The 24,947-nt window shown below is 45.9% G+C and overlaps 2 protein-coding genes across 3 annotated transcripts in view; both read left to right on the top strand.

Annotated features, from left to right (window-relative positions):
* LOC148532368 (sodium-dependent serotonin transporter-like) overlaps positions 1-6,606 on the top strand; it is a 96,875-nt gene extending 90,269 nt beyond the window's left edge. For both annotated transcript variants that reach the window (XM_088467928.1, XM_088467927.1), the window contains exons 12-13: positions 5,068-5,235; positions 6,526-6,606. In XM_088467928.1, coding sequence (XP_088324054.1) covers positions 5,068-5,235; positions 6,526-6,606 — 249 coding nt within the window. The remainder of the gene's footprint in view (positions 1-5,067; positions 5,236-6,525) is intronic.
* A 12,595-nt stretch (positions 6,607-19,201) lies between these two features.
* Positions 19,202-23,399, top strand: CUNH12orf76 (chromosome unknown C12orf76 homolog). The gene is made up of 2 exons (XM_088467925.1): positions 19,202-19,427; positions 21,896-23,399. Exons 1-2 carry the CDS (start codon positions 19,259-19,261, stop codon positions 21,979-21,981), a joined length of 255 nt encoding a protein of 84 aa, XP_088324051.1. The 5' UTR covers positions 19,202-19,258; the 3' UTR covers positions 21,982-23,399.
* Positions 23,400-24,947: the final 1,548 nt, after the last annotated feature.

The raw sequence follows: 24,947 nt of genomic DNA, 5'->3' as shown, positions 1-24,947 counted from the left end.
ACGGGTGTCTTGACCCTTTCTGGTAAGAGCAGTGATGGGAGCTGCGATGGATGAGTAGTTCCTGATGAATTGGCGGTAGAAATTGCAAAAAAAACAAAAAGTGTTGTATTGCTTTCAATTTGACTGGGCAGGGCCAGTTGTTGATTGCGGTAAGCTTTCCTGGGTCCATCTGAAGGCAGGAGCCTGAGATGATATATCCTAGAAACATTAGTTCCCTTTGTTTGAAGGAGCATTTCTCAAGCTTACAAAAAAGCTGGTTGGCCCGAAGCCAGGACAGTACTTCACACACATGTTGGTGATGACTCTTTTCGTCTTCAGAGAATATTAGGATGTCATCCAAGTATACCACTACATATTTGTATAGTAAGTCCCGGAAGATATGATTCATATATTTCTGAAAGACAGCTGGTGCATTACTCAATCCAAAAGGCATGACTAAACATTCGTAGTGGCCATCAGAAGTGTTAAAGTCCATCTTCCACTCGTCCCCGGGTCAGATTCTGATCAGATTGTAGGCCCCATGAAGATCTAGTTTAGTGAAAACCCTCGCTCCTTTGATTCGGTCAAAGAGGTCAGAAATCAAAGGTAGAGGATACCGGTCTTTGATGGTAATGGCATTCAGGCCCCAGTAGTCGATGCATGGTCTCAACCCCCTTCCTTATTTTTAACAAAGAACAGGCTGGCTCCAGCGGGCGATTTAGACTCCCTGATGAAACCTCGTTCCAAATTCTCTGACATATTCTGATACTGCCTGGGACTCAGGAAGCGAAAGAGGAAAGACTCTTCCTCGAGGAGGCAACCTCCCGGGCAACAAGTTAATAGCACAATCCCACTCCCTAGGTGCAGGAAGCGTTTCAGCAGCCTTCTTACAGAATACATCCCTGAAGGACCTCTATGGAATGGGAAGAGGATCTCCCGAAGTAGTTACTGATCTCAAGATAACACGATGTGGGGGTTTGACTGGCGACAAACATAACCCATGGCATTGAGGTCTCCATGACAGGATTTGAGGTCCTTTCCAATCTAAAATGGGGGTATGCTTGCGGAGCCAGGGTAGACCCAAGATGACCGGATACTCGGCTGACGGAAGTATGTAGAATGCTATCTGCTTCCGATAGAGCTCACCCACTTGCATGGAGATTTCTGTCATTCGAGAGTGGATGGTAGCTGTGGGAAGTTTATTCCCATCCACTCCAATGATACACAAGAGTGTTTGTAGAGGTACACTCGGAATTCCCAGTTCTTGCACCGTCTTAGCGAAAATTAAGTTGCCATCTGCATCTGAATCTAAGAAAGCCTTTAAGATCTCAAAGGAATTCTCATGGACCAGAGTTACATTGATGGTGAACTGAGGAGTAGTACAGTCTTTTGGGGTGTGTTGAAACGTACCTAATCTGACCACCCCTTGATCAGTTAGGCGTTCTCGTTTCCCGGACGTTTTGAGTAGCCCGAAAGAAGATGACCCGGTTCACCACAGTACAGACAGAGCTTGTTTTTGAACCTCCTCTCCCTCTCTGAGGCAGAAAGGCGGGACTTCCCAATATGCATAGGCTCTTCAGGAGATTCCATTGGTGCTGTATACCGTGGAGTGAGCTTGAAGATGAAGTGACGGAACTGTTCCTTCTCTTTTGCACTCTACCTGTGGTGAAGATCTACCCGCATACTCAAGGAGATTAAATGATCTAAAGTGGTTGGCAATTCTCTGGATGCGAGTACATCTCTGATATGATCTGACAACCCTGCAAAAATGTGGCCATCAGGGCTTCATTATTCCACCCTAATTCTGAAGCAAGGGTTCGAAACTGCACAGCATACTGTCCTGCCGATTGATTGCCTTGTTTCAGCTGCAAGATAGCTGATCCCGCAGAGGATACTCGTCCAGGCTCATCGAAGACCCTCCGAAAAACTTTCAGAAATTCAGTGCTGTTATTTACCAGGGGATCATTCCTTCCCCACAATATTGATGCCCAGGCCAATGCCTGACCGGACAGCAGCGAGATGATGTAAGCCACCTTCGTCCTCTCTGAAGGAAAATTTGCTGCTTGGACCTCAAATTGAAGTGAGCATTGGTTTAGGAATCCTCGACAGCCTTTGGGATCCCCATCATACTTCGTAGGATTTGGAATGTGTAATGGAGCGGTAGTCCCCGCAGCTTGTACAGTCACCGTAGGAGGAGTGGATAACTGCACTGGAGGCAACTGAGCAGCACCGACTTCCTGCATAAGGGTCTGCAGACACTGCATAATCTGGGCCTGGTCTTGTTCTTGATTTTCGACCCTAGCAAGAAGGTTCTCGAGCAGGTCTCGTGGAGATGGGTTCCCAGCAGCATCCATGTCTTTTGGGCCAGAGTATTCTGTCACAAGTCTCAGACAGATTATGGATGTGGCCCATATTTAGGGAGTTGGCTAGACCTATGCCTGAGGCGCGGAGTCTAATGTGCCCGCGGTATTCACCAGGGACCTTCGCAAGAAGGTATGGACTTGGCTGCGTCCGACACACAGGTTGCGGCCCTCAGGATAGGTTCCCTTATACAGGTGCTGGTAAACTCTGGATGATGTGGAGAAGACATATAGCTTAGTCGACAGGCCGGGTCAGAACCAAATGGACTTAGACGGTACCAGAGAGCAGGCGTAAACAGGTCACAGGGAATAGCCAAAGTCAAAACCAGATATCAGATGCAGTACCAAGGGTCAGGTGAAATCAGGGTCACAAACGAAGCCAAGGTCAGAAACAGGTAATGGAATATCACAGGAACGCTGGAGTATGGTAAATGAGCCTATACTCTAGCACTGAAGTGCTCCCAGAGACTTCCTTAAATAAGCAGGGCTACCCCAGTTACTACCTGTGATGTTACTAAGGGCAAGTGTATGGCCCTTTAAATATTAAACAGGTCGGCGCGTGCCCGTAGGGAGCCGCGGCCCCTGCATCTGTCAGGTGAAGGAGAGACAGGGGCCAGCGGGGAACGCTGGTGACGCACTACCCACTGCCCCTCTGCAGACCAGCACCGTCGGACCCGGTAATTGAGAGTCCAGCGCGCTCTGACACTAACACTGTCAAGTCACATCTCTTGCTTGTGGGGCATAAGTATAAACACTTGAACGTATTGTACAAATACCACTGGTTTTAGGGTGGAATCATCTTAATATGTGTCAGTAATAATCAATATATACTCACATGTACGTACAGCCGGTGCACAAGTGCCTCTAACTTTTACGTGAGTCTAAAGGCCCCCATACATCAGCAATTGATTGCAGCAGACATGCAATTTGCAATCGATTGTGTATAAAAATCTTTCCCTTTTTCAATCGATTCTGGCAATTCTGCAATCTGCAATCGATTGAAAAAGGAATAGATTTTTATACACAATCGATTGCAAATTGCACGATTGCTGCAATCAATCTCTGATGTATGGGGGCCTTAACTGTAAGTAACTAGCAGAATGGTTGGATATATTGTTTAAGATAACAACTGTTCCCCAATTGCATATTACAACTAAAATTACAAAACTAAAATTCAGTTTCACAAGGTATCTTTCATGTCTTTTGGTCTCTTTTTGCATTATAGTAAAAATGCAATCTCTAACCAAAACTATTTTAACCCAAAGTTATAACTGCTGTGTTCTAGAAATGGGAATGATTGTGCTTTCTGGAGGCGTTTTGACAAAAAAAAGTTACTGTAGATCTTGGAAAATAAAGAATGAAAAACAAATGTCTCCTTATCTGTTAGATTGTTACTTATATAATAAATAAGTTGAGGTCAATTTCTCTTCACTTCTCAGTTCACTCTATAACTAATCAGCAAAATAATATTAAGCAATAGTAAAGTCTGCTATAGGGATGCAAGTGGTAAGGCTTGTTTTACCTTATCTACAGATACAGGGCCTGGTTCAGAGATGGAGCTAAAGCGATCGCAGCTGCAATTTTGCACGGAACACAGCTGCGAAAATATGCTAATGGTTCCAAAGCTTAACCAAGCATAAAGACGCACCTTCAAATCTGCGTACGACATTGCTTACCTGCGTAAATATCGATAACATCGACGCACATCGAGCGGCCATCTTGCCCTTGCGGAAGGTCTGCCCAGCCGCAGCTTGGCAGCTCTCCTGACACATAGAATACTCTCATGCTGCGTAGGAATTCCCAATGGCTAAGTTATGCACACCCATGTAACAGCGATTAAATAGTCAGACACGTCTGCGTTTCATTGACCACCCCACGTTACCTCCCCAAAATGCTGACTACCTGTCACTCACTTTGCAAATGGATCAACTGTGCGTGTGGAATTGTAAGACTATCGCAGGGTCAGCACAGTGCAGCTTATGCGCTAACCGCAAATAATTGATTGATCTGCGTAAAAATAGCATTAGCGTCCATCTCTGAATCAGGCCCACAGTGCAGTAAAACATAGAGATCATAATTTCTCTGAAAATGTATTTAGTAACAGGCATAAGTTGCATGTAGAAATAATATTAAATACCACCCATAGATGCACCACAGTGTCATTCACAGGTCTACGTTTATCCAGAAACCAGATATCCAGACAGCTCTGAAAACCATAAATACAAAAATATAATAATTGCAGTTTTAATTAATCAAGTTATTAATACCCCTTTTCCACTGCCGCAATAACTCGGGTTATTGCTGGGGTCTACCCGGGTCGCAGCTCAGTGGAAAAGGGTCCCAAAAAAAACCCATGTCCAATGACCCGGGTAGCTACACGGGAATGACCCTGGTTAAGGGGTAGTGTAAGTGGGTAATGAGGGACGGACAACCCAGGTCCCGTTTACAACATGGGGAGATCCGGATTTCCCGGCGCTTGGAGATGTCACTTTTTTTATTCAAATTTTGCTAATATGAGAATAAGAGGAATATTATACCTTTTTAATTTATATTATTAAATATAAATTATTAACAGAGGATATTTTAGTAAAATTTGGCAAAGAAATAATAACTCATGCCACAATTGATTTGACAGGCCTTCAGTGTATCACATGAATAATAATTCTTTTCCTACGTAGATATTTTGTTACTATATATAGTTACTATATATGTCTCTTTCTTTCTCTAGTTTATCATAGTGAGCTCATTTATAGACCAACCACCTCTTATGCTATTTGACTACCAGTATCCAGAATGGACTATATCAGTTGGGTATCTTATTGGAGCATCATCCTTCATCTGGATTCCTGTTTACGTGGTTTACAAACTAGTGTGGACTCCAGGATCCCTTAAACAGGTAAATATTTGTAATATAAACAGGTTTTTATTTTAACACGTCTGATTTAATCTCAGGGCTATGTAGCTTTGCTGATTGAATTATTCTGTTGTACAGTTCCTTACTTTGCCTCGTGTCCAGTTCAGTCTGTTTCCCTAATATTATATCATGTTCTAACTTTTTGCCCTGTGAGCTCTTATAAAACCAGGTCCTGACAATTGCTCATTGCCAGATTATGGTGCTCCTGCCCAGTAATCTGGTGGCTGCTGCTCTTGCTTCATTCTGTCATTCTCTACACATGTACCTGTGATGATACAAGGCTCATGTTTAGCTCTTTTGCACACTCAGAAGTAGCTGGTCAGCCCAAAGGCAGCCTTGCGTGCTGACTTAAGGTGGGTACACACTGGATGATGTGTACCAGGATGATATGTTGCCCAATATATCGTACCGTGATGTAATGAACGACGGAACAATCACCGTTCCGTCCTTCGTTAAAATGAACGGGCCGCATGCGACAATGTCAGGTTTGATATGCAGCACATCAAACCTGACGACTTCGCATACGACTGTGGGAGTGCGCATATAGTGCATACACACTGCACGATATGTCGTTACGATTTGGCCATATCGTAACAACATTGTCCCAGTGTGTACCCGGCATAATACCAGTGTTTCCGTAAACTCAGTCCTTAGGACCCCTAACAGTCTGTTTTCCAGACGACCTGTGGATATGTAGAATGAATGTGTCAGCTAGGAATGAGTACTAACTATCACGTATTAAAATATGTGGTGCAATTAATACACCTGTGCACCTGTCTGTCTGTTTCGTAAATGCAAACAGCAGCAGCTGCTCCTACCTTCTTGCATGAGGGGGCTGCCGCTGCTGGTCCGGCCGGGTCCCAGTGCCGGTGCAATGGACCTGGCAGGCGACGGGACCGGCACATGCGCAGAAGCGGCAGTGGCACAGCGCATGCGCAAAACACAGACTTCTAGAGACTGCATCGGCTGAAGCCGCTAGAATCCGTGTAGCGCTGCCCGATAGGCAGAACAGCGGCTTCCTGTGGAAGGCGCTCTCTGTTAAATGCAGCCTGGACAGTCATTCCCAGGGGGAGAAAACAATCCCTGGGGCTGCCTGTCCTGTGTGTTACTGTCAAATAGCGTTGGACACCAAGGAATGTATAAGCTTGGTAACAATTTTTGCTAAACAGTATAATATCAACCTTCCAGTCTTTTTCCCGTCTACACATCAAATTGTGGAATAACTGTGACTGCAGAAAGGTTTCAGCTCTCTCTTTTTCTTTTATTCTTCAGCGACTGGCAGTTTGTATCCGACCAGAAAATGCTGTGAGGGATCAGCAGTCCAACTCCTTGTGCATGGCGATGGTCCCCTAGTAACACTCCTCTGGCCCAGTGGTTGGCAGAATAAGCTGAGAAGTAACAAGGAATCAGCCAATGGTGCTTTAAGATGGTCTTCATTCCTCTCTGAGGGGCTTTGCTAAGTGCAGTACGACTATGAAGTTGTTGCTGCTGGAGTTACAACAGGAAGAAAGCACACAGTCATGTTATTTCATATGCTTGTTACCAATTACATGATGATGCATCCACACAAAGCTTTCACTAAGAGATGTATTATACAGTGTGTCTGATGTGTGTCTGCTTGCAGTATGGAGAATGTGAATAGGAGGCATAGTCTATGAATTCCCTGTAGAACTTTTCTCAAACCTTCCAGCTATTTATTTCCTCAAGTGTGTAGACTTACAAATCCAATAACGAACAATAATCTCGCCTCTCACAGAGGGCCTGATTCAGAGCCGCTCGTAAGCGGCCGCTCGTTCGCTCTGAGCGATGTTCGCACAACTGCGTATGCGTATGGTTCGCAATGCGCATGCGCAAACCAGTCATTGCGGTCGGAAATCGTGCGCTCGTAAAACAGCAAGTGCCTGCTAATTTGATCGACAGAATGTAGCGTTTGTGGGTGGTAACGGGGGAAGGTGCTTGAAAACGGGGGAGTGGAGATCCGAACGCAGGCGTACCAAACGGTCAAAAGGGCGTTTAATGGGAGTGCATAATTAGTAAAGGAGCGTCATCGGCCACGTCACTTGGTTGTCTTTTAGCCTGAACTGCTCGCAGTGATAGCGGGAAGTAAATCCTACCACAAGCACTGCGAGCAGTTCAGATGCCTTCCGATGTTCCCGATTAATCTAATAAATAACGGAGATGACGTGTGATGCGAACGGCAAAGGGGCGTCTTTACAAAGTAGCGATCGCATTTTTCGGACGCTCGCTCAGGCGTCAACACACCGCAAAGAGCGAGCGCTCAATTTAAATATCTGGCCCCTTTTTAAGAATGAGCGTCCGCAAATAGCGTCCGGGTCTGAATCAGGCCCAGAGATCAAACTTCTTTTTTAACTCTTTTTAAATAAAAATGATGGACAATAGAAAGTAAAATACAAAATGTATACGGAATATTGCTTATCTGATCCTGTTCTCCAGAATATTCTGTTCATGGAATAGTGGCATAAAGTTTTTGCCTAGTGGAGACAGTGAAGGTGAAATATCATTTAGATACAGTATATGCAGTTCTATTGTTTATTTATGACGTAAAGGTGGGTAGTTAAGAACTGCAATACGATGTATAGATAGTGCCATAGGTGTGAGGTGCTTGGGAGGAAGGAATTAGCAGCAATCTAAATTAGATCTTCCTATGCTTATTGTCTCTATAGCACAGCCAATCAGCCCCAGGTTTTTGATGCGTTATAAACTTGGCATTATAAGGGGAAAAGTCTGTATGCTGTAACTTTTATCTCTGCAATATGAATGATGAAATATATGATTTGAAATTATTGTGATTTCTGCATTAACACATTTGCTAATATTTATTTTGAAAAAGAAGAGAGAGAAAAAAAATCACTATTAACTTGAGTTATTCTCACAAATAGCTATTATTCACTTTTTTTCTTATATGTTTATATACAGATGTTTTTTTCATATATGTTTATATACAAATTGATTGCAGTGTGATTTGCTATGTACAATAGCAACTGTTATATACTCACCAACCATTTTCTGACTTCATAGTGACGTTTTTCATTAAGATTTCAACATTATTTCAAATGATGGTAGTAGCAGATAGGGTCATTAGTCTTGTGCTTACAGTGTTAGTTTAAAGTTGAGTAGAAGCCCCAGGTTCCATGTCTGTTCTGTCAGTTCCTTGATCTGGCACTCAGCACCAAATCCATATCACTACTGTATGTCTATTGACTTTAAATATTTAGGAATCATTTTAAATGGTATTTTATTATTTTATCTTAAATACACCTTTCAATCCATGAAATACATATAACTGTATTGAGCAAATAAAAATAAACAAAATAATAATGTTCTGTGTGGTATATTTCTCTTATAAAGTTTTCAATGTGTTGACATGAAATAAGTAAAGTTATATAATTTGCTCAAAGCTTGCTAATGCTGCATGGGGTCACATCTACCTGTGGAGCCAAGATGAGAGGTATTGAAATAATAAACCTAGATAACACATCTGCTATTTTCTTATAACCCCTGGAACATGCCTAGCTCTCACCCAGAACACCCACTAAATACCTCCCCACTAAAAAGCCCAGTAACACCACTACTGGAGGTGACTGCTGAATGTTCAAAACATCCATTACCGCCTTGTTGTCTGACCTAAATATCAGGAAAGTTGAGGAGTAAATAGTGCTCAACTTACCACTAAATTATGCAGTAAACAAAAAAATGACAGTTATGAGCTGATTGGTTAGTACTTTATCTCTCTGCAAACTATAGATGTGACTTTTGTCCTACGTGTAAGAGTGTTAAAGTGCGAAAGGGTTCGATGGTGCACGATGGTACCGATGCTCCCCTTAAGTTGCGGTGTCTCACCGTTCGCTCGTAGAGGGAAGTGGATGCATTTTAGTAGCGGATGGGCGTCTGCATGTTTGTACAGCGAGTGCCTCTGCGATTGCATTTTTGCATACACATGCTACGTCATGCACCGAGAGATCGCTTGTTAGCGAGCAGGTCTGAATCGCCCCCTTAATATCTATCCTTACAGTTTATTTGTCACAACTGGTCAGAAAATAGCAGGGAATTTCAGGGATATTCAACCGATAAAAGCAAGTTGGGGTACGAACGACATTGGTAAAAGATCAGCACACTTTTATCTGCAAGTCTTAATTCAGACTGAGCTGAAATGATTTTAATAGTTATCATGTGTTTTTAATTGTTGTTTCTTACATTTAGTTCTTTTTTTTTTTACTGGAGTGAGGGCCTGATTCAGAGCTGAACGCTCTGACCAGAGCGCTCGCTCTGAATCAGGGCCCTCCTACCTTTTTTTGGGGCGTCCTCATGGACGCTCGCATAGCTGTGTAGCTTATGCGGGCGTCCATGATGATGGTCGCGATGGTGAAGACCATCGCGACCATCGGGCTTGCGACGGAGACTCTGCGGTAGGGTCTCGCTGCCGCAAGCCCTGGAGTGATTTTGGCTCTATCAGAGCCAAAATCACTCCCACTGACATCACTAGTGATGTCAGTGGGGCCGGCTTGAGACGGTAGGCGTTCCCATGGGAACGCCTCCGTCTGGCAGGCACGCCCCCGGCACGCCCACCAAAGGGGGCGTGCTGTCAATCAGCATCGACAGCACGCCCCCTTTGGTGCGAGACCCAGAGCGATGGAAAGCCCGTCGCTCCCCGGGTCTCGCGCATGCGCACGACGGAGCTCCCTCCGTCGTGCGCATGCGCAGTGGGGAACATCGACCCGCTTGCGAGCGTACTGCCGCTCGCGAGCGGGTCTGAATGACCCCCTGAATCCCTAGTGAGGTAGACCTACAAGTATAGACGACTACAGCCATGATATTTTAAATTGTCCTGATTTTTTTTATTTAATTTTCTCGTATTTTTTATTTATGTGAAACAGTGCAATTTATCGAAAACATCAATTGCAATTCATTGGACTCGTAATTTTAACTATATTTTTCACTATAATGAAAAATCATTGTTTATCATATAAAGTGAATTAATATAGAATAATTATATCCATTTATTTGTATTTATGCAAATACACATGAGGCATATTTATTAAACTACATTTACGGGATATCAGGTGTTGGGTGTCCGCAAAATATTACAGATCCCCTTGATTTAAGGTGCCTACACACTAGACAATATTTTGCACGATTTGACGCATCGGAATGACAAATCGTGCAAATATGTGCAAATCGTGTAGTGTCCACGAACGATAACGATGAGCGTTCCCACGCGTCGTCCGCCGTATCCTCAGATCTTACCTACAGCAGGTAAGATCTGGGAATCTCATACACGATTTTGTGCAGATCGTTCATGTTTTGGCCCTAACAATCTATCAAATGATCTGTCGTCCGATCTGCGTCACTTGACTGACATATCGCTGGACACTCCCTGTCTCCATTTTGTGCAGCAATGGGCGGTTAAAGGAGCAGGACGTGGAGCAGCTGGCACACCTGATTGCATTCTTTTACTAGTTGGTAAGTATAAAGAAAAGTGCTGCTGACTACCGATGTGTGTATCCACTGACCACCAATGTGTGCCCGCCCTTGTGTATATACCCGACCACCACTGTGTAAAAAAGCATGTCATGATCCACTGACCACAAATGTGTGCCCACCCTTATTGTGTATACACCCCTGACCACCACTGTGTGCCCACCCATATGTATATAATCCGAACCACCAAATGCATATTGTTGACTACCGACACCCAAAATGTGTATTTCAATATTTTATTTTAACTAAACATTACAATGCAATTATAGACATATCAAAAAGACGGAAGAAGCCCAGTTAAAACTTTATTACAAACCAAAAAAAAAAAGAAGTCAACATTTAAAACACCATAACTTATCTCAACATTGAAAACGCTATAATTTTAGGCAACATTAAAAACAACATAAGTCAACATTACAAACACTATAAATACTCTTTAATTAAAAATAATATGACCATTCTATTTTTTAAAAAATGTCCTTTTAATTATTGTTTGTTTTTTCTCATAGATATGTCTTTGGATAAGGAACCCAACTTCATTACTGGCTTCCTGGAGTTGTACCACTCCAAGGAATGTCTCTGGAGGGTACGTAGTTGGGACTACGCCAATAAGACCAAGAAGCTCCTGGCGCTGGAGGAGTTGGCCCAATTCAGTAGCCAGTACCACACCGCCATGTCAATTAATTGGGTGAGGAAGAAAATCCAGAACCTCAGGATAATTTTTGTAAAAAAACACAAAAAGGTAGAAGGTCGTGTATTGCAGTCCAGGTGCTGCCACAGACGACAAATGAACAATCTCCTCTGGCTGGTCTGGTCTTCTGGCATAGCTGTGGCTGATGTCCTTTGTTGGGTGGTTTGGTGCCTGAATAAGTTGTGCAGGACACAGCACGCCATGAGGACCCAGTCTATCTTGTCCACACGCAGGTTTATGGCGGTGTGGAAGATGCTGAAGCGGTCGTTCTCCACAATACGGCGTGCCCTGGAAAGCCTGTAATTGTAGATCTGCTTCTCTTTGGTCAGCCTTTGCGCGTATGGCTTCATGATGTGCCCGGGCCCGGGTAATTAGTGCACGCTCACCCCCCCTCTCGGCACCCCTGGCCTAGGCTTCTGCGTTGTTCTCCACTGACAAATGCATCGGCCGCGCATAGCAGTACATACTCTGAAGCCGAATCAGGAAGCAGAGTGAGAGCTTAAGCTCTTATCGCAGTCTGTCTACCGGCAAGAGCAGGGAAAAATTATTTATCACAACCACAATGTGGGTTGTAATAGATATGCCCCTATGTGGTATACTGCATACTCAGGGCCGGATTATGGGGGGACGACAGGGGCGGTCGTCACGGGGCCCCCACACACAAAAGTGCCCCCATTACTAGCACACGCAGCCGTACGCCGGCCGAAGTGGGGGCGGAGCCAATACTGGGCCCAATGAGGTGAGGTGCCCACGATTATCATCCTGGTTGCTGCTGCATTAAAATGTAAGTGTATGTGTACTACTTTGTTGTGTATGCATGTGTTAAGGTGCGTACACACGTAACGATTTTTTGAACGATTTAACAATAACGACGTGGTTATCATTGAATCGTTTAAAAAATAGTTACTTTTTTTTGGGTGAACGATGAACAATAATCGTTCCAGCGCACTCCCGTTTGTAGTTTGTATTTCCTTGTCCATTCTGACTGTCCAAATTAACGATTTTCGTTCAGGAAATCGTTCATGTTGTACAGAATGAACGATGAACGATGTCCATTCACTGTATGCATGATTAAAAAATTGTTCATCGTTCATGAAAATCGTTGACAAAATCGTTAATTAATTTAGTAACCAATGATTTTTGGAAACGATTTTCGTTCACTTTTTCAAAGGAAAATCTGAACGAAAATCGTTGGTTACTAACATCGTTATGTGTGTATGCCCCTTATGTGTGTATATATGTGTTAGTGTGTGCATTCTGTGTATGTAAATTTGTTAGTATGTATGTATCTGTGTGTATATTATATATTTAATATATATGTTTGCAACATTGGGCAGCACAGATGGTGTAATGCCTCACAGCACTGAAGTCATGGGTTCGATACCCACCATGGCCCTAACTGTGTGGAGTTAGTATATTTTCCCTGTGCTTGCGTGGCTTTCCTCCGGGTACTCCGGTTTCCTCGCACACTCCAAAAAATATACTGGTAGGTTAATTGGCTCCCAACACAAAAATTAACCCTAGTGTGTAAGTGTGTGAGCATGTGGTAGGGAATATAGATTGTAAGCTCCACTGGGGCAGGGACTGATGTGAATGGCCAAATATTCTAGGGAAAGCATTGCGGAATATGTGTGCACTATATAAATAACTGGCAATAAATAAATAAACATATATAAATTATAAATGTGTGTGTGTTTAACACACACGTGTGTGTGTGTATAGTATATATATACATATATATACAACACCCCAACCCAGAAAATCCTATATTTGCCCCTGCCCACACAGGTGTGACCCTGCCGAGAGTAGGTGTCCAGTGTACCCTGTTCCCAGATGGGGGCTGAGCTGCCGCGGTTCTATGTTCTGAATGAAGCAGCACAGTCAGCGCTGCCGCATAGAGCACAGAGCGGCTCCCTCATCAGCAGCACATGACACATGTCCATGACGCTGATCACTGATGTCGGGCCTCAGGAGCCGCTCTGCGCTCTATACAGCAGTGCTGACTGTGCTACTTCATTCACAACACAGAGAAGGTAAGTAATCGGGGGGAGGTAGGGGTAGGCTACATGTGGCGGCGGGCCCTGTGCATACTGCATCATTTAATAATGCAATTTTTGGTGTGCTATAAATATGTAGTTAAAAAACAACTATATAATCCTTTAAGGGGGAAATTCAATTGTTTTTTGCGCGTCGGAAAGTAATGGGTGCACGATGGACTATTGAATTGTTTTACAGATGGGCGCGAGCAGGGGCGTCTTAGAGAGGAGGGGGCCCGTGTGCACTCCCCGTGCGCGGCCCCCTCCTCTCTCCCCAGTGGCCGGCAGCTGACTGACGCGGCTGGCCAGCCACCGGAGCATTAGTAAACTCCGGGCACTAGAGTGTGCCTGGAGTCTACTGCGCATGCGCAGAATGCCGGGAAAATGGCCGCAGCAGCCATTTTCCAGTGTTCTGAGCAGTACTGACACCCGACGCGGGACCACGGACAGGTAAGTTTAAAATAATATGGATGGAGGGTGTGCGGTGCGGGCAGGGCTGCCATCAGAAATCATGGGGCCCGACACTACCAAAATAGGCAGGGCCCCGCCCCCTTTCTAGCCTATGTCCCCCTTTCCACCCCCTTGTCTTTCCAGCCTATGTCCCCCTTTCCACCCCCTTGCCTTTCCGGCCTATGTCCCCCTTTCCACCCCCTTGTCTTTCCAGCCTATGTCCCCCTTTCCACCCCCTTGTCTTTCCGGCCTATATCCCCCTTTCCACCCCCTTGTCTTTCCAGCCTATGTCCCCCTTTCCACCCCCTTGTCTTTCCGGCCTATGTCCCCCTTTCCACCCCCTTGTCTTTCCGGCCTATGTCCCCCTTTCCACCCCCTTGTCTTTCCAGCCTATGTCCCACTTTCCACCCCCTTGTCTTACCTTTTGCATGATCCTCTGTTAGCTGGTCCGGCGGGTCTCAGTCCCACGCGGCCGGCGGCTCCTCTCTTCAGCAGGGAGCGCGACGTGACGTCACAAGGTCAGCGTCGCGCTCCCAGCAGTCCTTTAGGTAGGAGAAACTGTGTCACAGCAGGAACTCCTGCTGCGCCGCCGAGCTCTATGGTCTTGCTCGGCGGCGCAGCGGCAATTCCTGCTATGACACAGTAAATAATGGTAATGGGTGTGCGGCGTGAGCTGGCTGGCAGCGATACTAGTAGCGGGCAGGGCCTCCAGAGTGTCCGGCTGCTGCCATGGCTTATGCAGTGTCAGGGTTAAGCGCAGGCGGGGCCCCAGAGTGACTGTACAGCCGCGGCTGTGTTAGGGGCAGAGCGGGAGGACTTACCTGGGCTTGTACTGCGGCAAGGGGTAGGAGCGGACGGGCGGGCCCCCTGAGTGTCCGGGCCGGGACTCCAGTCCCGGCAGTCCCCCCCTGATGGCGGCCCTGGGTGCGGGGCCCCCCTGGACCCGGGGGCCCGTGTGCCCCGCACACACTGCACCCATTATTGATATGCCGCTGGGCGGGAGTCTCATAACTTATGACGCTTGTTGCACCCAAATGCACAGGCTAAACCTGTGCAACATCCTTGTTAGCATGCCCAAATGGTAATTTGGGTGCCCAAAACCCTGACTTTTCGCGGATTTCTACTCGGCACCTCAGGAAGGTGCCAGCAGAAACCTGGGCGTCACAACAATTGAATACCCCTCTAAATGTAATTTAAAAAGTAGCCTATGGGCTACTATTTTGCATAAATTACCAGGAGAGGGTTTCTCCGGAACTCTCCTGGCACTGGCCACCGCACATGCAGGGTCTGCTGACCATGGGAAGAATGGCCCAGACTCTCAAAATAGAAGGGAAATAATTGCTTTTGAGATAATCTCACTTCTTTACATGTCACAGGGGGAATTTTGAAGAATTAAGCGATGTGTCGACCCATGGTGCTTCTTTATATGAATCAGGACAGCTGAGTGCAATCAAATGAGACACATATGTGGTGTGACTGCTGGGCATACTCTGGCAGATAAAATGCCTTTCAGACTTACATATATTTTATCCCAGCAGATATCGTGGCCATACACTGGTGCCTATTTATCAAACAGTATTTGCAGGATATTCCACAGATATTAAGAATACCCCAAATGCATGAAGAAGGGACATCCATTTCCAACAGCAACCTCAGCCTTCATAGTTTTCTATGGGGGTTGCAAAGCTTTCAGATATGGCAAGCTCTGGAATGCCGAGTTTGGCCCCGAAAGGATAATGCCATCTCCAGATGGCGAAGTAAGACAGTTAACAGGTCAACACAAAAATGTTGACAGTCAATAGGTCACCAGGGTTAAAAGGTCGACAGGTAATTAGTCGACAGGGTTAAAAGGTCGGCATGCAAATGGTCGATACAAAAAAGGTTGATGCATGGGTTTTCATGATTTTTAGTGTTAGGTTCAGTGGCAGATTTTACCTAGGGGCTGCGGGGCTGCAGTGAATGCACTGGCTACACTGTGACTGGAGGTGGTTTCCCATTGGAACGCATAGTCATGCACAGGACAGGCAGACCCAGGGGGAGGTGTCTCCTCCCCCTGGGACTGCCAGTCCAGGCTATGATCAGCAGAGAGCAGCCTTACATGGCTTCTCGGGGCTGCAGTCATTGCAGCCCCCAGAAGCCCAGTGTTATGCGCTTGTGCGGTGCTACCCACGCTCATGCTCCGGTCCCAGTGACTATCAGATTTTTTGCACAGGTGCCAGGAACCCGGCCGGTCATACCAGCCAGCAGCAGCGGCAGCCCTCCTCATGTAAGAGGGCAGGAGTCGCTGCTGGTTAGGTTTATCTCAAAGATAATTTTACTTCTTTACACAAATTCACTTCAGGGTTAAAAGGTCGACATGCAAATTGTCAACACAAAATATCTCACAGTGCATTGCCACACACTATCTAGCTTCCTCACTTGTCATCCCTGCTTTTTGACTAACTGGCCCGTGGGCCAATCAGAACCTGGAAGCGTGCTTTTGCAGGTGCTGGGGGGCAGAGCATAGGCTTCGCAGGTGCCGGAGCTATGCTCTGAGGCCCTGATTCAGAGCCGGACGCTCTTCTCGTTCTGAATCAGGGCCGTCCCTACTCCTTTTTGGAGCGGCCTCCTGGCCGCTCGCATAGCTGTGGGTGACCACCCACAGCTATAGGGAGCGGCCAAAATGATGGTCGCGATGGTCAAGACCATCGCGCTTGCGATGAGACCCTGAGGTAGAGTCTCGCTGCCGCAAGCCCAGGAGTGCTTTTGGCTCTATCAGAGCCAAAAGCACTCCCACTGACATCACTAGTGATGCCAGTGGGGCCGGCCCCAGACGGTAGGGGTTCCCATGGTAGGCGTTCTCCTTCTGGGCAGCCACGCCCCCGGCACGCCCACCAAAGGGGGCGTGCTGTCAATCAACATCGACATTACGCCCCCTTTGGTGCGAGACCCATAACGACGGCTTGGCCGTCGTTATTCGGGTCTCGTGCATGCGCACGACGGAGCCGCCTCCTTCGTGCGCATGCGCACTTAGGCAACATCGACCCGCTTGCGAGCGCTCAGCGCTCGTGAGCGGGTCTGAATCAGGCCCTGTGTCCCGGCACCTTGTAAAAAAAAAAAACATTCGGTTATACTTAGACATAGATGGAGAGAAACCATCTGGTTCTCCCCCATCGATGGCAAAAGCATTTTACATCGGCCATAAACCATCGATTATTATGACTTACCGATGGTTGATGGTCATCTCTAAGACATTTCCCATTTCCATTGTGAATGAACAGGGGAAGTGTCAATGAGTGGCCTTGCAATTTCAAATATGTTGCATCGGATGTATATGCTGGACAATTTGGCATGTCCGATGGATTAATATTTTGCAAACGGTCGTGCAAATACACAGTACAATTACCTTTTGATAACCCAGCCAGATAATTGTACAATGTAGGCCCAGCGGAAAGATATCACTCCACTGCGTCCTACATCAGCAGTGCCTGAATCAGGCCCACAGTGTCAACTAATATACTTTGCTTTAGAATCAGGGATTTGCACCTCCTAAGGCTCACAGGCCCCCATTTATTAATGATCGCTTTTGCAACGCGTTCAAAGCATGACAGTACCGCCCATGATCGCATTGCAAAATGTGATCATAGCGTCCGGATGTATCATCCGGGATATGCAGCCTGTCCCTGCGATGTCCCCGGAGAGCTGCCGGCCAGTGTCGGAGCTGCTGCGCATTCGCAGTCCTGCGTACTGCACATGTACAGCCGCCATAGCCGGGGAGAGTTCTGGAGGATCCCTCCGCTGGCTAATTATGCGCGGTGTAGCCCGTAGGCTACAGTGGCTAACGCCATCTTCAGATGCAGGGCCGGCTCTAGGGCTGTTCGACCAGTGCGGTCGAAGAGGGGTGCCACCCATAGAGGGCGCACCCCTCCCCAACATCCCGATTTCAGCGGGACAGTACTGTCCCGCTGTTCCACCTGTGGGCCGAAGTGGCCTGCGGGTGGTCAAATCGGGAGGCTGGAGACCCCCAACACCATTCAGTGATGGGAGAGGGCTGGGGGAAGCCAAGCTAGTGTGGCTCCCCCCAGCCTGACGTTATTTGGAGGCGTGCCATGCGGGCATGGCTCCTAATAACGTCATGTAGGGGCGTATGGTAATTAGACCACACCCCATTTTCAGGCACGCGCGAATGGTGCATACACGCTGTCAGATCTATCAGATGAACGATGAACGATTTAACGATTTTACCAACGATTTGAACGATTTCAGACTATTAAAATGAATGAAATCGTCAAAATCTGACTGCAAACACAGACGATGTCAGATATCGTTATCTGACATGCGGGAACGCGCATCGTTCATCATTGCAGGCTCACATGTCAGATTTTCTTTCAGATATGAACAATTTTTAAAATCATTATCGTTCATATCTGACAACAAATCTGACCATGTATATGCGCAATATAGAGCTGGCACAGGGTGTTCAGATGCATTGCATAACGGATGTTGAGAAATCTGGTAGCATCGTATCCCGCATAGAAAACTCAGGGGCCCAATTATTAATGATTGCATTTTGCAATGCGATCAGGGCATGCAGTACCGGCCATTATCGCATTGCAAAATGTGATCATAGCAGCCGGATGTATTAACCGGCACATGCAGGGTGCATATGCGTTCCTGCGATGTGGCCGGAGTGCATTCGGGGATGCTGCGCATGCGCAGTCCCGTGGCCTGCACATGAGCGGCGCCCATTGCCAGAGGAGGGATCTGGGAGATCCCTCCGCTGGCTGATATGCGGTAAGTGCCTATAGACTACAGCGGGTAACGCTATCTTCAGATGGCGTTAGCTGCTGGGGCCAATATTGGGAATGCTTCGCATTCCATATATTGGTACATTTGGCAGCATCGCATCCCCCATAGAAAACAGCGGCAATGGAGGGAAATGTGTTTTCGGGGATTTTACCTCAAATATTGAATGATAAATGGGCCCCCATGGGGGACGCGGCTACCTGCCGTAATGGAGGGATCACAGCAGGTATCTGAGGTACCTGCTGTGGTCCCTCCTTAATACATCCGGGGGTTACTTAATATTTGAGGTAAACCCCCCCAAAAAAAAATTTTCGGGGATTATACCTCAAATATACTTTGATAAGTGGGCCCCACAATGTTTCATACATAAATGATGCAGCAGTATCTTCTCTCTGCATATAATGGTGACAGCGAGAGGACAGCAACACCAGCTCCTTCAGCTGTCACAACGCCTGTTTCCTCCTCCTCTTCCCAGTCAGACCATGCCGGGACCTCCTCCTCTCCATCCTCCTGTCAGTCAGTCAGTGGCAGTGCTGATTGGGAGATGGTTAGAGGCCGGCTGCTGAGGAGGATGGAGGCGATGCACCATAACACAGAGATACCGCTGTGTATTATAATCACCTTGTCATTGTTTGTGTCCAGCGGCCACACTCAGACTGACAGCCCGCCGCGTCCCAGCCGGCCCTACGACGTGCTACTTAAACAAAACCTTGGTGAGAGTCGTCTAGGCATGCCGGCCATGTGTACGGGGTATTGTATGTGGTCATGCAGGCCATGTCTGTGTGTGGGCTTACCGGCTATATGTAGGGTGCTGTGTGTGGGCATAGCGGCTATATGTTGGGTGATGTGTGTGTGCATTCTGGCTATGTGCAAGATTTGTGTGCGCTTGCCAGCTTTATGTAGGGTGTTGCTGTTGTGTGTACGCTGTACGGGCCATGTGTAGGGTGCTGCTCTGTGTGTGGGCATGCATGACATGTGTAGGGGGTTACTCTGTGTGTGGGCATGCATGCCATGTGTAGGGTGCTGCTCTGTGTGTTTGCATACAGACCATGTGTAAGGTGCTTTTCTGTGTGTGGGCATGCAGGCTATATGTGGGGTGCTTCGCTATGTGTGGGTATGCAGGCTCTGGGGTGCTGCTCTGTGTGTGGGTATGCAGACTCTATGTGGGATGCTGCTCTATGTGGGGTGCTGCTCTGTGTGTGGGCATGCAGGCTCTATGTGGGGTGCTTCTCTGTGTGCGGGCATGCAGGTTCTATGTGGGGTGCTGCTCTGTGTGTGGGTATGCAGGCTCTATGTGGGGTGCTTCTCTGTGTGTGGGCATGCAGGTTCTATGTGGGGTGCTTCTATGTGGGGTGCTTCTCTGTGTGTGGGCATGCAGGTTCTATGTGGGGTGCTTCTCTGTGTGTGGGCATGCAGGTTCTATGTGGGGTGCTTCTCTGTGTGTGGGCATGCAGGTTCTATGTGGGGTGCTTCTCTGTGTGTGGGCATGCAGGTTCTATGTGGGGTGCTTCTCTGTCTGTGGGCATGCAGGTTCTATGTGGGGTGTTGCTCTGTAGGCATTCAGGCTCTGTGGGGTGTTGCTCTGTGTGGGCATTCAGGCTCTGTGTGGTGTTGCTGTGTGTGGGCATGCAGGTCATGTGTATAAACTTTGTTGTGTATAAAAATGTGCATAACATTTCTCCATATGAAAAAAAGAATGTACATCCAAATTGCTTTACTTTATTTATCCCCTCCTAGATTTTCTAATTCTACAAGTTTCATTCTTATGTTGGTTTCTCTAATACTAAATAACTTCACACTAGTGTCTAGATCAGTGGTTCCCAAGCTCCCTGGGATGCCGCGGCCAGAGGTTGCCCAAAAGTTGCCTTTCTTTTTGGACAGCCAGAGAGGGTCAGGGTTGGGTAGTGGAGCGAAGCAGAGGCGGGTGGGAGCGTGGGGGAGTGGAGCGAAGCAGAGGCAGGCGTGAGTGTGTTATGCAACAGTTGCTGTATGAGGTCTGGAGGAACGGCCGCGCACTGGATCTTCTGAGGAGCTGAGGGAACAGCCGCAGCGCTGGCGATCTCTTTTAAAGGTAAGTAAGGGAGCTGTATTGGAAACTAGGGGGAGGGGATAGCAATGAGCAGTGAGAGATAACTATACTATAGGGAGGGGGCAGCATAGGGAATTATAGGGGGGCTGCAATGAGAGGCATGGAGGGGGAGGCAGCAAAGGGAGACTGGAGACACATGTAGGGGGCTGCAAGGGAGACACTTGGAAGGGCTGCAAAGGGAGACACATTGAGGGGGCTTGCAAAGGGAAAAAAGGAGAAATGTAGGGGGCTGCAAATGGAGTCACATGGAGCGGCTTGCAAAGGGAGTCACATGAAGGGGGCTTGCAAAGAGAGACATATGGAGAGGGCTTGCAAAGGGAGAAAAGGAGACATGAAGGGGGCTGCAAAGGGAGTCACGTGGAGGGGGCTTGCAAAGGGAGACATGGAGGGGGCTTGCAAAGAGCCATATGGAGAGGGCTTGCAAAGGGGAAAGGGAGACACATGGAGGGGGCTTGCACAGGGAGACATGGAGAGGGCTTGCAAAGGGAGACACATGGAGGGGGCTTGCACAGGGAGACTGGAGACATGCAGGGGGCTGCAATGAGAGACATGGAGAGGGGCAATGGGAGAGAGATGGAGGGGGCAATAGAAGAGAGACAGGTAGCAATACAAACAAACAAGTTAATAAGTATTTCTGTCCTAACCTAAATACTAATTACGTCATTCTGACCCAACTACTTGGGTCAAAAAGGGGCCGCTTGCTAATTATTTTGACTTAGGGGTGCCTTGAAAAAATCATGGAGACCCTAAGGGTGCCTTGAACTGAAAAAGTTTGGGAACCACTGGTCTAGATCAGGGTGGGACAATAAGCAGCTCTGGTCCAGATGTTATTTGCAGCTTACTACAATAGCTCTGCATTGTTCCCTATATTGGCATCTGTACTTTATGCATGACACAAAGTGCTCACTGTTTGCCACAGCTCTCAGTCTGCATTCACAATTACAATTGAAGCAGAAATAATAATGGTTTATATGCATTCTCTATAAAAATAAGTGCATGTTTAGATGGTGACCGATATGAGTATCCTATGATCATCTGCTTCATATGTTTGTTTTATGGCAACACGTCTAATTGTGTGCTCCTGTCTTTCAGTGCTGCTAGGAAGCATCTTAAGTGTCCTGTTCATTGCCATGGTCCTGCTGGCTGTCTGTGTGTACAAACCAATCAGAAGACGGTAGCAGCAATATGGACAAACCTGCAGAAAAAGACAAGGGAACATCTCAGCCCGTTGATCATCAGTTTGGGCACACTGGGAATAGCTTTATCTTTTGTCATGCCCGAGCTCGTGTTTCTGCTCTATTTTGTATGTTGCTGCTAGTGTTTTTCTAATGAGAAGTTTATTACTGTAGAAATAGAACTTGCCCTACAGTTATGATTTTCTACTAGAATGTTTGTGTCTTACTATGATTAACAATGCAGTACTGAAAGGGTTATATAACAATATTTGTTTCAATGACAAAGGCTGAAAATGTCCTCTAGGCTCAGACAGATGTCAGAAGTACTTTAACAATAGAACTGATGTATTTGTGCAGCGACAAGCCTGTGGGTACTCTTTACTATATCTCCTTTCATTACAAGGATAATGCCACCTAAGGCTAGAGGGGATATATCCCTAGGCCTAACGGCTTTTTGACTGTTGCTGTATTACAGCTTTGATAATCCTTGCCTCAAACCTGCTTGATATTTAGTAACAGTTTGAATTGTGAAGGCTGCCATCTAGACATGTTTGCTGTTCCTTACCTGGTGCCTGGATGGTGGTGGGTGAGCATTCTAAATCATTACATCAGAGGGTTTTTCCTGAGTGTCTTAATTGCTACAGAGGGAGACGTTATCCTGGGAATCAGGTTTGGGGGTGATTTATAAATACAGTAGATTTTAATAACTTGCATAATTTATAAGCACCAAAGCCATGAATTCTCAAAATTAGAGAGATATTTAAAAAGCTGTTCAAATATTAACCCCTTGCTACTACCAGACCTTCATGTAGCCATGTCCCTATTAGTGCTTATGTGGAGACCAAACAACCCTTACAATGAATATTGGATTCTAATACCATCTGAGAACCTGTTAAAAGTGAATGTTCTTTTTTTAAGGAGCATTACCATTGTTACCAATACAAATGGGATTTCTATAATACACTGGACAGAAAGTATGCTTTATATGTGTTATATGCTCATATTTGGTTACTTTGCGGCAACTTTTTCTTCCTTTGAGGTTTTTTAAAGTATTCTCTTGTGGTATTGTTTTGTTTATTTGTTAAATTGAAAAAAAATTTGATTAAAGAAACAAGTCTGTATCCATGAAAATAGCCTCCAAATACATAGTGATACTCCAATGTTATCAGATCCAAGTAGGAAGATATTTTATATACTGTAGAGCTAAGTTTAGGTTGTATGATCTATAAAAATCTAATAATTGGGACTCTGCTTATAGGGAAGCAGGCGGGGGTAGGTTTCCGCACAAATTATAAAGAAACAATGGTTGTAATAACAGTTACAGTATATTGCAGCATACTGAAACAGCCACAATTCTGGGAAGGTTATCTTCATGTAGATTTCAAAGTGACTGATTTGCTGTATGGAAACAATAAAATTATTAGTGGTGCTCCCCAGGGTTCTATTTGTCAGTGTTTTTTTTTTTTTTTTACTAAAATAATGTGAAAATTGGTGATTTTACACCCTTTTCACATTATTTTACTTTCACTGATAAATGGCTTTGGAACAATTTTTGTGAAAAACTACTCCAAGCCCTTTAATTCGCATTTGTTTAGTAAGCAGATCACATTTGCCATACTTATAATGGGAAATGCAATCAGCTTGAAATGTACTAAGGGAAACAGTGAAAAAATACTGGGGGGAAGCCCTGCGATAACAAGATGTCATTAAGCAGGGTCCCCCCCCCCCTCCGAGGAGGGTCCCCCCCCCCCCCTCCGGTTCCTCGTCTCCTGCTTTTCTCTGACAGGCAGAGCAGTGCCGATAGCCAGCGCCGTTGATCAGCTTTGTGGTCTAAATACACCACAAGCTGATTTCACTGTAAAATTTAAAATTGTTTTTTTTTAAAAAAAATTAAATACTTACCTGCACCCAGGGGTCCAGTGATCGGTGAGCTCTCTCTGGTCAGCTGGTCGCCAAGCTCCTGCATTGTGACCCCGCTCTGCTGTGCTGTAAACTGGCATCTCGGTTTACAGCACACATCAGCTGACCAGGAGCCCGGCCTCCAGCTGACCGGAGGAGAAAGCTCACCAATCACCAGGCAGGTAAATGTAAGCATAATGAGCAAAGGGTGGTGGGGTGAGGCAGGTAGTGCTAGCCAGTGGCGGCACAAGCACGGACACCTCACTGTATTTTTTGAGAAAAATACAGCGAGAAGTGTGTGAAATTAATTTGCAGGGACAGCTTTCTCGCAAGCTCTATCCCTGCATGTGAGTCTTCATACATTCCTGTGATATTTCCTAAATCGCAATGCAAATTTTGGCGAAAACATCACACTACAATTGCATTTGAAATTCGCATTGTATAGGAGCCCTAGAGTTCAAGATAATATTTAGCAAAAAAGGAGAGGGTAGAAACTCTGCTGTGAGAGCATTCTTATGTTAAAACAACATTTTTAATATGAAATTAAAATAATAACCTAAACAAAACAAACAAAATCCCAGGTACTCGCATATAATCAATATAGTAGATTATATAAATTGATAAATAGCTACACAAATACTCCAATAAACAAGTTCTCTCTGTACCGTATATTAAAGATGTTACAATAATCACAGGCTGGGGGCAGATATATATAATTGAAATATATTTTATTAGGTAGATCATATTAAGTTACAGCAACCAGACCAGATAAAAAAAAATTGCATGTACAGAAGCCACATACACATGAAATCTCAGGTCTATCTAATTATAGACACATTAGTGATCAAAATTTTTACAATACACAAGTAGAGAGGGAGGAGAGCTCCCCCCTCCAATAGGCCGGAGTAGCATACCGGAAAAAAGGAGAAACCGACACAGCAAGAGGGAACGAGAAAAGAAGAAAAAAAAAAAGAAGAAAACAGAATAAAATAAGGATAAGAGACGAGTGGGGTGGGACCTCGGGTCGGCGAATAGAGAAGAAAAAGGAAAATATAATGAGCTGCAGCAAA

This window comes from Taudactylus pleione, unplaced genomic scaffold (genome assembly GCF_031769625.1).
Source record: "Taudactylus pleione unplaced genomic scaffold, aTauple2 ptg000078l, whole genome shotgun sequence".
Taxonomy (NCBI): domain Eukaryota; kingdom Metazoa; phylum Chordata; class Amphibia; order Anura; family Myobatrachidae; genus Taudactylus; species Taudactylus pleione.
Note: the sequence above shows the minus strand (reverse complement) of the source record. Positions and strands in the feature narration are given on the sequence as shown.